General features: G+C 36.8%; 1 protein-coding gene across 1 annotated transcript; it reads left to right on the forward strand.

Moving 5' to 3' along the window:
* The first annotated feature begins 108 nt into the window (after window positions 1-108).
* fxyd6 (FXYD domain containing ion transport regulator 6) lies at window positions 109-17,593 on the forward strand. The gene is made up of 8 exons (XM_059330657.1): window positions 109-314; window positions 12,679-12,732; window positions 13,745-13,768; window positions 15,379-15,414; window positions 15,533-15,607; window positions 15,835-15,871; window positions 16,000-16,049; window positions 17,282-17,593. Exons 2-8 carry the CDS (start codon window positions 12,684-12,686, stop codon window positions 17,317-17,319), a joined length of 309 nt encoding a protein of 102 aa, XP_059186640.1. The 5' UTR covers window positions 109-314; window positions 12,679-12,683; the 3' UTR covers window positions 17,320-17,593.
* Window positions 17,594-17,715: the final 122 nt, after the last annotated feature.

Below are 17,715 nucleotides of genomic sequence, written 5' to 3' on the forward strand. Positions count from 1 at the left end.
GCGATTGTGTGTGTGTGTGTGTGTGTGTTTGTGTGTGTGTGTGTGTGTGAGAGAGAGAGAGAGAGAGAGAGATAGAGATAGAGAGAGAGAGAGAGAGAGAGAGAGAGAGAGGGTTCAACGCACTGAATAAGCAGTCACTCCAGGAGTCACACTGATATCCATCACATCTCTTTTTTTCCACGACTAGTAGATGTGAGCAGTGTGCACATATTGACAGATGAGAATATTTGGAAGAAGCCTCGCCAGACAAACTGATTGATTTTTTTTAGGGTGGATATCAGTTTGTTGGAAAACGGTCGGCTGGAGAACAAGTGGTAAGTTGATAAGCGCACATATTTGATGTCTTAGATGGTGTTATTGTCCGCCTTTGGAGGGGTCTTGATACCCATGAAAGATGGATTGGAAGGAATATGTTATTATTATTATTTTTTTAATATGAGCTTTTTTGGTCCATTGTAAATAAATCGTGTCATCAGTAGGATGTTCAGTGAAAAACGCACATTTCTAAATGAAATTATTATTATTACGCCAACGTGTGGTGTACATATATATATATATATATATATATATGTACACACTGCTGTAAATGGTCTCATTAACTTGCAGATATGTCATTTGCAACGCTGCTTGTTGTTTATTATTGCCACAGAATGAGGGTGTGTCTGCTGGCACTGATCACTGTAACCTTCGCTGGCTGAGCAGCAAAGGGGAAAAACATTTACAAATGCGGATCAAAGCCTAATTAAAAACCAACGTGACTATTTCACTTTCCCTGCCTGTTATCGTAAGCCTTGTTACAGTCTTTTTGGAGAACAAATAGCCTGTCGGGTGTCGTGCGTGATGTCACTGCACATCACAAGGCGCATGATGGCTCGTTTATCCGCTCCATCGGAGGATCCACAGGTTGACAGACGCACAAGTGAATGGGGCGCTGACGCCTCGCATCAGATGCTGAAAAATATTTCATAATATATAAATATTTCAAGTGTTTATTACGAGTGAATCCTGTATGTGGGCGAGCCATGTAGGCTGTGCGTTAACGTTACAATGGAGAGGCTATCAGCGCGTTATTGGAGAGCAACTTGCACAGAATTTACAACCACTCTCCCCTATTTCTGATGTATTTATTATTATTTAATTATAATGCATGTCATCTTAGAATCCACCTGAAGTCACACCGACTAATTCTGACTTTGAAGCTGCATACACACCACACCCCTTTGCTCCTGTTTATGTATGAACTCTGCTTGTGTTTTCATCGTAAAACCCATTTCTGTTCGGCGCCAGAATATTTTCAGATGGAGACAGTTACCATGGAGATAACGGACACGCACACTGTTGTCATGGTGACGTAACATCATTATTAGGTCAGATATAGAGAGGGGACAAGGTTGGAGAGACCTGTGGTTTGACCTATTAAGCTGACCTACTTTGTTAATTATTATTATTAAATGCCCCTTTTAATTGGAACTTATGTATTTTATGTGTGTTTGGAAACGTTTAGGGTCATTTGTCACCCAACGGATGTCCTGCAGACACACAAAAGTGAAGCGGGGTTTGGCTCAATGATGACGTTACATTTGAAATCTTGCATTTGAACAAAGACACACACAAATATCCAACCTTACACATGTACATATTCGCTAGGGCAGCTATAACAATTGTGGTTGCGAGATGATTTCTGGGGGTTGCCAAATCATTTTGGAAGTCAGCTCTGTGTTTTAGTCTTTTTGGTCACTTAATGTCTTTTTTTGGTCATTTTGTGTATTTTTTGGTCATTTTGTGTCTTTTTTTTGGTCATTTTGTGCCTTTTTTTGGTCATTTTGTGGTCAACTTGTGTCTTTTTTGGTCACTTGTTTCCTTTTTTTGGTCCCTTGTTTCCTTTTTTTAGTCATTTTGTGTCTTTTTTGGGACATTTTGTGTCTTTTCTGGCTATTTTGTGTATTTTTTTGGTCATTTTGTGTCTGTTTTTGGTCATTTTGTGTCTTTTTTTGGTCAGTTTGTGTCTTTTTTTACTCATTTTTGTCTTTTTTGCTCATTTTGTCATCAATTTTTGGTCATTTTGTTTCCTTTTTTTGGTCATTTTGTTTCTTTTTTGGGTGATCTTAACTGTGCGTGTGAGATTGTGTTCAGTGAGCGCAGGTCACGGACATCATGCATGTTAAATTGGGGGTCGCGACTCAAAAAGGTTGAGAACTACTGCCCTAGGGGACACAAACAGATTTGGAAAAAGGCATTATTTCATGTGAAGCTGCAAAGAGATCTGACAATGAAAAACCCACACAGCGAGCCAGTTGGACCTCTATGACACAATATCATTCCAATACCACTCTGTGTCAATATGAATACGATCCTGAGCACACAAAGCACACAATTAGACTGTTTGAGGGGTGTGGTCTCATGTTAAAACACATATTGACTTCTTGACCTTATCCACTTTTTCCATAACTCAAATTTGATGTTTGTTTTACGGAAAAGTGTGTCACACTGATCTTATCTGAGATGCTCACATTTGCAAAATAGTGTGATGTCAGAGGTTAGATCAGAGCCGGCCCAAGCCTCCATGGGGCCCTAAGCAGAATTCGATTTTGGGTCCCTCTATTTCAGCCAATAATTAAACAATTTAATAATTGATTGTTGATCATTCACACACCTATAAACTCATTGTGGCTCTGTCAGTATTGTTTACATGATCCTATTGTCAGCCTGATATGTCTATACACATTAATGGGGGTGGCCCAATGCAATAATACAAATAATACCAATGACTAAATGATGTCCAGGGTGTCACATAATATGGTTTTTAATCTCAAAATGTAGCATATTCTAGTGAAAATGTCAAGAAGAGCGAGCTAGGGTTGATTTTTACATCGTTCCAAATGGTAAAATATATTACAAAAAAACCTATATTATATATATTTTAGTAAAAGTTTCATTTGGTTTATTATTTTGGGCTTCAAAAAACTGCAACTGCAATGTGCAGCAAACTATATATAGTAGCCGGATGCAAAAAAAACTAGCTAATTTGCTATTAACAGCTACACAAATCTCTATGATAAACAATCCATTACCAAGACAACATACCTTTATCTTGGCATTTTTAAATAAAATAAAAATTGTTTTGAATTGCTCTTGGGGGGCCCCTAGTGGCCACGGGGCCCTAAGCAGTCGCTTAGTTTGCTTATGCCTTGGGCCGGCTCTGGGTTAGATCGATCACTCGTTGAGTCAGCTGTCTCACCGCTCCCATTGCTTCTGGTTATGTTTTCTTTTTTAATCGCCCTCCTGTTTTTTCTTCTCCCTCACCACAATTCCTGACCTTTGTTTTTCACCCTCCTGTTGTCCTCGGGTCAAGGAAGGAAGAAGAGGGAAGGACGCAAAGGGAAGTAAAAAAGGATGGAGGAAAGAAGGAAGGAAAGAAAGAAGGATGGAGGAAGGAAAGAAGAGAGGAGGAAAAGGAGAAAGAATGGAAAGGAGAGAGAAAGGAAGGAGGATGGAGGAAAGAAAGGAAGGAAAAAATAAAGAAGGAAGGAGGGAGAAAAGGAGGGAGGCAGGAAGGAAAGAGGGCAGAAAGGAAGGAGGAAGGAAAGAAAGAAAGAAAGAAGGGAAGGAAAGGAAAGGAAAGGAAAGGGGGGGCGAGGGAAGGGAAGAAGGAAGGAGGATAGAGGAAGAAATGGAGGCGGGAGGGATGAAAGAAGGAAGGAAGGAAGGAGGAAAGGAGAGGAAATCAGGAGGAAGGAAAGAATAGAGAAAGTAAAGGAGATAGCTGAAGGAGGAAAGAAAAGAAGGGAAGAAGGAGGAAAGGAAGGAAAGAAAGAAAGAAAGGATAGAGGAGGAAGGAAAGAAGGAAGGAGGATAGAGGAGGAAGGAAAGAAGGAAGGAAGGAAGGAGGAAAGAAGAGAGGAAGGCAGGAGGAGGGAGGAAAGAAGGAATAGTCAAAACAGATTGGGTCAATTTGACCCGGAAGGACGACAGGAGGGTTTAATGTTCTGTATATTTTAATACAGTAAAAGCTACAATCATAAAACAGACTGTCCTTCCCCTCAGACAGTCTCCTCTGTGTGCCCTTCGCCTGCACTCTCCTGCTAGACAATGTCTGTCCCTGTATGCTCGTTTCCCATTCTCGCTGTCTTTCATCCTGCCCTTTCCTTGTCCTGGCATGACAGAAAACCGCCTCCCTGCCTGCTATTTCCCTGTTCTCCCCAAACAGATACAGTCACCCTTTCTGCCCCTTCCTTGTCCTGCCCTCCCAGACAAAGGGGAGTCTGGCTCTGGAACTTGATATTTCAAAACAATAGTGCAGATAAGGTAGGTTTAGGACAGGCAGCTGCTCCGGTGCCATAAATAATACCTGTGGAGAGAAAGGCGGCCATTGACTAGCTGCTTGATTCATTACATTTGGCAATGCCACGCTGCCAACACCTTTAAGGCTTCCCATGGGACAAACGTGACTATGACCTACTAACCCACTCAAAGGAAATTCATATTGCACACATACAAAAGTCATATTGTTTGCAGTGATCTCATCATTTTTCTTTATTTATATAAGCGGGAAAATATAGGTCAGAAAAGTATGCTTTAACAAAAACAAATGAAATGGACTGATAAATCTGGTTGTTTCACAATAAGCCCCACCACCTGTTCTATATAAGAGTGATACTTTAAGATTTTTTTTGTTTTTTAGTTTTTTTTGTTGTTGTTTTGTAATCCTTATGCATATTTTTTTGTAGTTTTGTCTCCTCTTGTAGTTCTTTTCTGTCCTTTTTGGGTCATTTTGTGTCTTTTTTAAGTCATTTTTTGTCACCTTTTTGTCATTTTATGTCTATATTTTGGTTATTTTATGTATCTTTGTAGCTCTTTTATGTCTTTTTGTCAGAAAAGTATGCTTTAACAAAAACAAATGAAATGGACTGATAAATCTGGTTCTTTCACAATAAGCTCCATCACCTGTTCTCCATAAGAGTGATACTTTAAGATTTTTTTAGTCTTTTAGTCTTTTTTGTTGTTGTTTTGTAATCCTTATGCATATTTTTTGTAGTTTTGTCTCCTCTTGTAGTTCTTTTCTGTCCTTTTTGGGTCATTTTGTGTCTTTTTTAAGTCATTTTTTGTCACCTTTTTGTAATTTTATGTCTATAATTTGGTTATTTAATGTATCTTTGTAGCTCTTTTATGTATTTTTGTGAACATTTTGCATCTTTTTGTTATTAGTATGCATCTTTTCCCGTGACATTTTGCAGGTGAAGGCCAAGGGGGCCTGACACCCTACTTCTCAAACCAACTTGTTGAACAATCAGTATATTTTGTGGTAAAGAAAGATGAAAGTCTCTGACAACTTCTAAAATCAAAGCTGTGAGAATAACTATCAATAATAAATGCAAACCTTCTTTCAAAATGAGTTATTGATCATATAAATGTCTACTTATTTTGTCCTTAAAAGGTGTCATGGTGTGAATGGAAATCCAGTGTTTGCTGATTGCTTGGCCTTCAACTCCAGACTATCTTTAGTTCCTCCAGAATCAGTGGAAGTTGTCCAACAGTCCACTTAACCCTAAACACTCACTGTCATATCTATGCCATTAACAAGTGTCTTAGTGAGAAGAGACACAAAGGGCATCAGATATACTACCTTTCCATTAGTCTAACGTTGACACACCTATTATACACTGCCAGTACAGAGAGCATCCAGCTGTAGACACATAGTCTAAGTTTTCCCTTGCTGGAGAACGTAGATCGGTAACATTTTGCAAATGGCTAAGTAGCTGCCTCATGCACAATTTCCAAATGAAGCTTTAGGTTATCACTATAAAGCTGTTCATTTTGTTTGGAACACTTTTTGTTTCTTTATTGAAAATAGTATTAGGAGAGTGTGATCGCTTGCTAATGGAAAGCTTATCCCAGAGCAAGGTTATAATAGTTTGGGATTTTTCATTAGTTTTAGTTTTAATTTCGTTGTGAATTTTTGTTTTCAAATTCAGTTAGTTTTAGTTTTTAGAGTGAGTTTTCTAGTTTTAGTTTAGTTTTTATTTTTTGAAAATGCTTAGTTTTAGTTTAGTTTTTATTAGTTTTAGTGTTAGTTTTCGTTTTTTTGTAATGGGCTATACGTTTGGTGCCAGATTCAAAGAGGTCATAATAAATTTTGCTTTTGTTTCCTTTGGTTTTATCCATCTCAGCCCCAATAAGGTTATTAACTCTTACAGTTCCGGGTGTTTTGAATTTTGGTTTGAGTGTAGACATCCCAGTCTCAGTAAACATATTCACCATGTGTTGCATGTTCAAATAGAAACACTGAATTATGAATGAAAAAAGTTGACAAAAACAAAAACTAAGGACATTTTCACTATAATTATAATTATAATAGTTAGTTTTATTTATTTTTGTAACCACACAATACAGTTTCAGTTAGTTAGAGTTTTTTAAAAACTCTCGTTTTTATTTTTATTTCAGTTAACGAAAATGTTTTTTCAATTCTAGTTTTCGTTATTTCGTTAGTTTTCGTTAACTATAATAACCTTGTCCCAGAGGGCCACATCTTTCAAGTTAGACTACCTGTTCATCTGTCCATCCACCATTCCCATTAATCCATTATCTTCTCAGATATATTGAGGTTTCTCACAGCAGGCGAGCTGATGTGATGATTGAAAAATGATTCAATCAGTCGGTCAGTGAACATGTTTTCACTTGCAACCCCCAAAAGCAGTACAGATTCATGTGATTTATGACCAAAGATTCAATGAAGTAAACTCTTTGAATTAAAAAACACATGCATGACTTTTTATTAAGTGTTTGCTCTAACTGTATTGATTGTGCTTTTTAAAATAATTGTAGTTATAGCACACCTTTAGTCTATTGTAGTGATGACACAGAAGATTTTCTTATTTAAATTTGTGTAAGAGTAAAAATTCTACTTTAAAAACTAAAAAAAACTAAAAAAAAATATCCAAACAAACTTAAAAATAATAAATTCCTGGGTAACGCTTTATAATAAGGTCCTTAATAACCATTAATTAACAAGAAATAAGGCATTGTTCTCGCTTTAGATCCAGTAGTTGCAAAAAGCACAGTTAACTTATAGTTAACTTATAATAGATGAGCAAAAAAGTATATTTTAATATCAATAAGCAAACAAAATAAGATTAATAAAGGCATGGCAAAGACATAATGGGTGGGTCATGGGTGTTTGTAATGCCATTATTAACACTTATATAAGCTTATAAACACACAATAATGTTAATAAGCATCTTGTAAGGACTTACAAGGACCTTATTACTTGTTAATTAATGGTTATTACAAGGACCTTAATATAAAGTGTTACCGATTTTCTTATTTAAATTTGTGTAAGAGTAAAAATTCTACTTTAAAAACTAAAAATTAATTTAAAAAAATATCCAAACAATCTTGAAAATAATAAATTCCTGTGCACTATGCTGTCCAAGGTCACAATAGGTTGGTTTTAAGGATAGATGGTATTAGTCTAATGGATGCCATAGACCTTCAGTTTTCTGTTGTCATCTTGTGTCACATTATTTCATAAATGTCGTGTGTTAGATCTGTATGAGGACTCACAAATCAAATAAACAAAGCTTCAACATACAAACAGCAACTGGGCAAAACTGCTCCAGTCGGATTCTCTGCTAATGACTATAATGGATCCTTTTAATTTAAATGCACCTTGCCCTCTACCACTGATACAATTAAATAGAGACAGCCAGATGGGTGGATGGACATAAATACACCCAGTCACTCAGGGAAACAGTCACATGCATGGACAGAAATAACTGCTAGCCAGCCAGGTGGCACTGTCAAAAAACATTGGCAAAGTCCAGAGTTAAATATCTCTTCTTAAAACCCACCTCTTCTTGTTGGCTTTTAACACCAGGTAGAGTGTTGATTTTATGTTGATTTTATGTTGATTTTATGATTTTTTGTTTTTATTGTATTCATGCATATTTTATTTGTGCGGGCAGTACATTTTACATTTTATTTTATTTATTTTTATCCCATTTTTAATTTATTTTACCTTATTGCATCTTACTGTTCTATTGTTTACTACATCTCTTTGTTGTGTTATGTATTTATTGTTTGTGCAGCACTTTGGAAACCTTGTGTTTGCTAAAATTGTGCTATATAAATAAAGGGGATTGGATTGGATTGGATTAAATATCTCAAATATGTGTTTTTATTTTTAAGATATATTCAGATCATGAAAACTTTCCAAAGCACTTTAAGACTTATTTTAAATTTAATTCTCAGATTCGCTCTTATTCAACGCGTCAATCTTTAGATTTTCATCCTCCAAGATTTCTGACATGCAGAGGTCAATTTATTGTTCAATTTAGGGGGACCAAATTATGGATAAATACCTTTTCGCATCTGGCAAAGGACCCCATCTCTGTAAAATGCTTCAAAAGATGTCTAAAAGCTCATTTAACTGCTGTTTTAAAATTCTAATTCACACACAAATACACTTTTTTAACATGTTCATTTTTGTTTTTAATTGTTTTTGTTATTGTCATTATAACTTGTTGATGTTATACATTTGTTTTTTCTATTATCAGTTTATTACTTTCTAATAACTATGAAATTTCAGGTGGAGGCTTTAAATAAATAAGCCCATCTGGCTTTTCTGCCTCTCCCTGCACTTTACATTATATGTTATTTTTGTCATTTTATGTAATTCTAACTGTGCAAATAAAATAAAAACTAAAAAAAAACCTAAATAAAACTTTTGAACTCTTGCAGGCTTGATGCTGACACTTCTCTGGTTTGTTTCCAGAGAATACATGTTGCACCGCAGACCTGTCACTTACTATTATTTCGCTGTGGAGCTGCATGAGATGCATTGCTGTCAAATCTTGTTACCAATCTATGTTTGCCTATATTGAGCCATTACTCCCATTACTCCCTGCTAGAGTTGGGCACTTAATCAGAACCAGTTTGTAATGCTTTTTGTCCATCCACATATGGACAACACATAAAGAGGCCACTCTGGCTGTCAGACAGAGGATGGAGACGTTAACAATGATGAATTATGAATAAAGATGGTACAGTGCAGACACTTTGTTTGCAGAGTTTGGTGGGGAATTAGACCAATAATAGATATCGATTTGTTGTTGTTGCCACAAAGTCTGCATTATCTGTTAGTTCAGTATGAGAAAGCATTATGTCTTTGTGGTAGTTTTGGTAAACAGGAGGAACTAGACATTTACCAACATTGTTGTGTTCTGATGTGGTGCTCTGGTTGCCACAACATAGCCATTAAACATTAATCTCAGTTTGGTTCCCAGGAGCAGATATTATATGACAGGGGTGTCAAACTCAAATACACAATGGGCCAAAATTTAAAACTTGAATAAAATCGCGGGCCAACATTGAACAAATAAACCTTTTAATATATACCAAACATGTTTTGCTTTAACATTGAATATGGAACCAGCAACGCTTATAAAGATACAATATATAACTAAATAGTGCAGACATGCAAAATAAAATTTCAAATAAAAAACACATCAGTGTCATTAATTTATTAAATAAAAAATAAATAAAAATCGTATGCCTCTTTTCTATTTGCATCCTTCTGATTTAAATATCAAAATAAACGTTTTCAACAGGTTAATAAATTCTGCCTTTCTTTTCGCCATTTTTGGGAAGGGGTAGCTGGGAGACAGCTCTAGCTTGAGGTTGCTATGACGACTGTCACCGAGGAGCATTTCTGGGTCCTGTCCTGATTGACGCGGCAAAACAACAGCAGGGCATTGTGGGATTTGTAGTATTAGCTGTAAATGCGCCGTATAATACCGATAGGTCAGCTTTTATAGTACAATAATAAGATAATAATTTGGTATTGCCTCACGGGCCAAATAAAATTACACTGCGGGCCAAATTTGGCCCGCGGGCCAGAGTTTGACACCTGTGTTATATGAGGTGAAATGATTTTAGTGTTGACTGCAAACATTTAGTTGATTGGTTCATCTAAGTACATGATGGAGTCCCTGTGATGCTTTCAGCAACATGTTTACTATTTTGACAATTTTAGTTGGCATGTTAGCAAGTAAACATTTCTTTATTAGCACTTAAAACAAATTACAGCTGAGGCTGATGGGTAATGCCATTAGTTTTGCAGGTATTTAGTCAAAAACCAAAGTAATGGACAAATTAATTACTGACCTGATAATGCAGGCTGGGTTCATGTACAACAAAATTGCATGGTGAATAGAGTTTGAAAGGGAAATATTTTCTCCCAGATTACGTTTAGATTAGATTAGATTGATTTTATTAATCCCACAGCGGGGAGATTTCTTTGTTACAGCCGACCACACAAATTTCACACAAAATTTAAGATAAATATAAAAAATAACAATCTAAGAAAAAGACATTTAACAATATACAGTATACTATATACAACTTAGTGCAAATTAAGTGAGGAATGTGCAGAGTGCAAATTATATGCAAAAATGTGCAGGAGAGAAAGAAGGAAAAACTACAACACGTTTGTTTTTGACATGATAAATAAGATTGTAATCAAAGATAGAGAGTCCATGTTCTGGGGAGATCTGGGTTCATGGATGGACCAAAGAAAATACATGCAGGAGACGACTGTTTGTGTCCGGAGTGAAACCCAAAGACAATGTTGACCATAATGTTTTCCTAAACCTAACAAAGTAGTTTTGTTTCAATTCAAAATGTTAATAATAATAACAATAATAATACATTTTATTTGTAATGCACTTTACATTACAGGAAATCTCAAAGTGCTACAGGTTAAAAGCATAACATTGTAATTATAAAAATAAAAAAAACAGCTAAAAACAGAAAACATACATACATAATCTAAAAACCATCTAGATGGGAGGAACCAAAGGTTTTGCTAAAAAGGAATGTTTTTAGTCCTTTTTTAAAAGTCTCTATGGAGCCGTGGTGCAGCAAAATAAAAGCACAAAAATGAGAAATGTCATTGGCGTACAAAAATAACTGTTATTGTTGATTTTTCAATAAGCTAAAATAAAGGTTTTGAATGCTTAAATATCAACTTTGCCGTTTTTTAATGTGGCCCTCTGTTAACCACTTGTATAAAACTAAACCCGTAGTCTGAGAGAGAATCAGGTTTCTCTGGATAGAACTGGATCTGGATAATCACTTTTAGGAGACAGAGTTGAGTGTCCATCATCCAACCACACATACTGTATATATACCAAATTTCATTGAAATCCATCCAACTGTCAAGACATGGCCCTCCCAAAAGGGTTCCCAAAGCCTTTAGGATTAATTCTCTGGGGACTGAGAATATCTTTAAGTTTTATGTCAATTCATGCCAAAATTATTAAGCTCCCTTTGCAGCCATGCAGGTCGGCTAAAACAATTATCTGGGTGACATCAAAATGTATTACCAAATGCAAAATAGTTGATCATGATCATTTTGTAGAAGACACGGTTGACTACTGTGCATCGAATAGCCTACATTAAAATAGGCCAAGGTTGTTTGGTGTCCACAGGGAGGAAGGAGTAATCTCTGCCAGGAAAAGAGAACATGTATGCAGGCTCTCAACATGGATCCTTATGCAAGATAAAAACTATATCCGTAGGCTTAGTTAACCTCCAGGGGTTTGGATTGAGCCAGCGCTGTGTGATGTGATTCCCCCTTTTTACACACCACTTATTGCAGTAGTTCTCAACCTTTTTGAGTCGCGACCCCCAATTTAACATGCATGTTGTCCGCAACCCTCGCTCACTGAACAGAATCTCACACGCACAGTTCAGATCACCCAAAAAAGACACAAAATAACCAAAAAAAGGAAACAAAATGACCAAAAAGACACAAAATGACCAAAAAAGACACAAAATGACAAAAAAGACACAAAATGACCAAAGAAAGGAAACAAAATGAGCAAAAAGACACAAAATTACCAAAAAAGACACAACATGACTGAAAAAAGACACAAAATGACCAAAGAAAGGAAACAAAATGAGCAAAAAAGACACAAATTGACCACAAAATGATTAAAAAAAGAAACAAAATGACCTAAAAAGACACAAAATGACCAAAAAAAGGAAACAAAATGACCAAAAAGACGCAAAAAGACCAAAAAAGACACAAAATGACCAAAAAAGACACAAAATGACTAAAAAAAGACACAAAATGACCAAAGAAAGGAAACAAAATGAGCAAAAAAGACACAAAATGACCAAAGAAAGGAAACAAAATGAGCAAAAAAGACACAAATTGACCACAAAATTATCAAAAAAAAAGACACAAATTGACCACAAAATTATCAAAAAAAGACACAAAATGACCAAAAACGACACAAATTGACCACAAAATTATCAAAAAAAGGCACAAAATGACCAAAAAACACACACAAGATGACCAAAAAAAGGCATTAAGTTACCAAAAACACTAAAACACATGAACACTTTAACACAGTGGAGACAGAGCTGACTTCCAAAATGATTTGGCGACCCCCAGAAATCATCTCGCGACCCCAAATGGGGTCCCGACCCCAAGGTTGAGAATAGCTGACTTACTGTACTGTGTGTGTGTGCTTGTGTATATAAACTGTGTGTGCTGCAGGGGCAGATATGAGTTGGAGTAGTGTGGCTTACTAACACAGACCTCCCTCACTGTATTTTTTGTTGTTTTTCTTTCATACTCTCTCACCCTCCCTCTTTATTACTCTATATCAACAGTTGCCATGGAAACTATTTTGCTCTTCCTCTCTTCACTCCTGGTGTGTGTGGCTGGTAAGTCCCCCCCCCACTGCTCACATCCACATATACAAACACTAAACATGCATGCACACACCATTTGTCCATAGGGAGGCAGTGTCGCGGCAGAGACAGACGTTACATGAAAAGGCACTCGCTGGGTGTGGGCTTGCAACAAAACATCAATTACTGCTTCGGGTGCTTTGTGTGTGGGTTTCACAGACTGGCTGTGTCACTGACGGAGTGTGTGAGGTCTGTTTATAATGTGTGATTAAATGTAAGACACGTAAACACATGCTCTCACAGCCACACAGGACAAATAGATGATGTAGTGCCGCAAACAGCTTTTAGTGACACTTTTGAGCTTGTGGTATGCAGTGGTGGGAAGTAACTAAGTACATTTACTCAAGTACTGTACTTAAGTACAATTTTGAGTTACTTGTACTTTACTTGAGTATTTCCATTTTATGTAACTTTATACTTCTACTCCACTACATTTTGAGGCAAATATTGTACTTTTTACTCCACTACATTTAGCTGAGTTACTTTTCAGATTCAACATGAAAAAAGATTTAATATGATTACACATTTATAAAACATAACAGTGTATTAAGTAGTTAAAATTAGTCCTATCTGGACAACAGTAAAATGCTACTTATATAAATGCATCAATACAAATAATCTTATAATATATTTAGAACACATAAAACAATCTGAGTGGGTCCACTCTGCAAAACGAGTACTTTTACTTTTGATACTTTAAGTACATTTTGATGCTGATACTTTTGTACTTTTACTTCAGTATGTTTTGAATGCAGGACTTTTACTTGTAGTGGAGTAATTTCACAGTGTTTTATTAGTACTTTTACTTAAGTAAAGGATCCTAATACTTCTTCCACCACTGCTGGTATGTAGAAAACATCGGTAGATTAAATAAATAGAGGAATAGATACTGCTAAATAATGTTTCACTCATGGTTCATATCTCATTTCTTGTGCCTTCTTTTCCCTTTCACCCTCTGACTCGAACCACTTCCTCCTCCTCTCAGCCGTATCAGACCCCAGTGCACAGGGTGAGTACACTTGATGTAATCTCTAATGGGGTCACACTCAGGCCTAACCGCCACATAGGTGTGTCTATTGGTTTCCAGATCAAATCAGACTCTTATGGATTGCTTCGTGACAGTGAGCAGTGGCAGATGTATGGATTAAGCCCCAGAATGGCCAGACCAAACTGTGTGTTGATTAGAGAGATATTTATAGAGTGAAATCAATGCTGACGAGATGAGAGTGGCTGTTTGGATGGACAAGTGATAATGAATACATTAGAAAATGAAATTGTAGTGCATAGGGGTGTTTTCATTATCAGAATATTGTCAAACTTTATAGCCAGACAAGATTTTCAGTATTTGACAGTTCTGTAATTATATAATAGTCGAGGTGAGGGGGATGTGACAAATGAACTATAGTTATATGATATGGTTAAGGTACAAACAAAAACACAGGTAAAGTTTTGAGAAACATCGTAGTTAAGGGGCCTGTTCCATGAAGCCACTTTACCTTATTTGATTCCATAAAGCAAATCTCAGACCACCTGAGGGCTCCACAAACAACAGACTCTTTTAAAAAAGGCCTAAAAACCTTTCTTTTTAGAAAAGCCTTTTATTAAATGTATCGTTGTGCTTTGGCCTTTTAACCTGTTTTTAATCTTGTTGTACTCTGTAGCACCTTGAGATTGCTTTTAACAATGAAAAGTGCTTTACAAATAAAATGTATTATTATTATTATCTGACTTGTTTGCCATAGTTACTGAGCTTGAACCGCGTGAATTTGTTTTATGAAATCATTCATTCATTATCCTTAACCGATTAACCGCACTCGGGTCGCGGGGGAGCCGATCCTAGCTGACACCAGACTATCGCAAGGCTGACAAATAGAGACAGACAATCTCACCTATGGGCAATTTAGAGTCACCTATTAAACCTAAAAACCTTAAACCTAAACCTGTTGTTGGACTGTGGGAGGAAGCCGGAGTACCCGGTCAACTGAAAATGAGTCAGACTTACTGAAATTAGTCCAGCTGACATTATCTGTGTCCGGTGTGATGACGTTTAATGTCCCTGACAACCACTGTAGTCTCATTTAGCTACTTGTTAGCAACCACCTTTGTAAGGAGACATAAAAACGTCAAAATTCATAAGTGGGAGTTTTTACAAAGCTAATTTATGTCATTCAGGCATCTACCTCATTGAGTTTGAGAGGATAGACCCCAAGGCACTAACATGCTAACTTACTTCCTGGTTCAAGAACTCATTCCTAAGAGATACAACACGATCATGGGCTTTTTGCACATTGGCATCACGATATATTAATTTTAGCATACTTTTCCTTATATAACAATTAAATGACAGCAAAATCTGTAGTAGCGCCGTAGCAGCAGTAATCCAAACAGTCACTTCTACTCAAAACAGGCCAACAATTTGGTGCGGATTTATATGATGAACAAAGTTAGCTCATCGCCTTCTACAGGAAGAAAGTGGTTTTAAAAGAAATGCTCATTTTTAGCCTTCTTTTTCCCCCCACATATTTTGCATTTAACAAGAGATAAGTGAATAATTGACAGAGGGACACATCTTCATATCAATGTGTCTTTAATTGTGTGGTTTATATTACATTTTTACAGATGGCAAGGAGACAGTTGAAGACCCATTTGTTTATAGTAAGTTTAGAAGAACCTGCAACCATCATCACCACCTTGTAAGAACATAAGTGTCTACACAAACCTTTTTGTTATAAATTACACATTGCATAAATTCTCTCGTCTGCTTCTTCTGCAGACTATGAGAGCCTGAGGATCGGGGGATTGGCATTTGCCGTGGTGCTGTTTACTCTGGGCATCCTGCTCATCCTCAGTAAGTTAACCTCTGTGTGTGTATCATTTTATTATGTGCATATGCACTTAATGTAATTGAGTGTTACAAAAAATAAATAATAATCTAATGGATTATCACTGTATTTCCACACTATGTCACAATGCTATCTTGTTTTCATCCATTATATCTTTATTTTTATCGCAGTGAACCACTGTATACTGTGATGACACACACAATATATCTAACTAATGCTGATATTTCTATAGGTCGACGATGCCGCTGCAATATCAACCAGAAGCCCAGGTATGTCGGTGTCCCTCTCTGACTGCAAAAACAAACAAACACCCCCCGCAAAGACTTTGTTTTATCGCAGCTTTTTGTCATAATACTTAATATTACTTGGTTACCATGACAACCTATCCTCTCTTCAGGGCTCCCGGAGACGAGGAGGCGCAGGAGGAGAACCTGATTGTCTCCAAGGGTAAGATGCACATTATGACTCTCCGTCAGCTACTCTCACCTCTGGCTCACCCTATGACACACATCCATAATTGAGTTTTCCTTTGGGAGTGCCCACCGCACAGGAGGAGGAGGAGGGCGAACTGTACTTTATGTGTGTGTGTGTGAGAGGGGGAACATACAGGTTATAAAAACTTTAACCTATCACACCTTACAAGATGTTTTAGGTTTCAATTAACTTCAACACAGTATAGAAATCAACCGGCACTGTTAAAGCTGGGTGGAGAGTTTTTTGTTTTTTTTTGTCATTGGGGAAAAAATTCCATAACAACCTTTCAGCATTTTGTAATTAATATGGTCTGAAAGCTAGTCTTCTGCACGTCCACTTGGCTCTGTCTTCAGGCTTTAGATAATCTAGCCTGTGACAGAAATTCTTTTGGCAAAGGTGCATTTTCAGAGACCTGCGTCCGTTCATACGGTGGAAACCTGATTCCGTTGAAAATCCTGCAGATTTCAAAGCAATCCATAAAAAGGAAGACAGACTTATCAGACAGAACAATAAATTCTTATTCTTTTTTTTAACTTCCTTAGTGTCCTTGTTCTATTCTGTGTTTTTTTCTATTGTTGTTTTTATATATGCTACCTCAGTATTTTATTCTATCTATTCTCTTGCAGGTTTTTGTACAAAAACTTTTGCAGTGCAGTTCGTGTGATAGCCAATGTAATAAGGGTTTCTGTTTTAAACACATTGGTGATGTTGTGGTACAGGTTACGTAAGTTTATGCATGGTTAATAGACCAATCCTGTTATGAACAAGTTACAGGATTGGGCTTAAAATAACTACACATACAGAACTACTGGATGCAGTAATGTCAGTGACAAAGAATAAAAAGTAAAGTAAAGAAGACATAAACAGAATTGTAGAACTGGCTCTATATAACGGTGTTGGGATCAATAAAAAAGAAAACTACAAATCAGTGTCTTGTAATAAGGTAAATATTCTTACTTGTAGACAGTAGAAACATAGTAGCCTTCAGAAAAAGGTCAGTAACACACAATGTTAAATATTGCATGTATTGACCAACTCTTAATGAGAAGCAGAACTGTCGCCATCGTCCTTGGAGAGAGGTTTCATGTAGACCTGAGTGAATAAGTAAAGGAGGGAGAGCGGGACTGGAAACATTTCAGAAGAAATGACAATGAATGTTCTGCACTCGCGCTCCGACTAAACCACTCATCCTTGACCTCTTTCAGTTGCAGCGGCTGCCAAAGAGACTCCAGCAGAGAACTGAGGCAACTCCCCCGGACCGAGCTGCTTTCTGAAAGGACGATCAGTTTCTATTTGATATTAAACCACTCGAACAGTGAAGAAAAGGATGATTATACAAACCGGTTATTTGACAGGGTAGGAGGGGAGGTATATATGTTTAGAGGTGTAATATGTACATAAATGTTGTACCCTGAAGACAAACCTGTTATGCTCCGTTGTGACCGTGCTCTTGTCTGTTCCTGTGCCTTTCTGTGACTCACTCCAGTTCTTCGTCTTAGCCGGTAGCACCTTTGACACAAGATTGTCTTTGAAGCCCTAGAAGAAGTTTTGATGTTGTGTGGTCTGCTGTCCTTCATTTTGTACTTCTATCTACTGCATTAAGGGTTTGTCAGTTTGTTGTTTATTTTGTTAATTGTCC

This window comes from Centropristis striata, chromosome 4, assembly GCF_030273125.1.
Source record: "Centropristis striata isolate RG_2023a ecotype Rhode Island chromosome 4, C.striata_1.0, whole genome shotgun sequence".
Lineage (NCBI taxonomy): Eukaryota > Metazoa > Chordata > Actinopteri > Perciformes > Serranidae > Centropristis > Centropristis striata.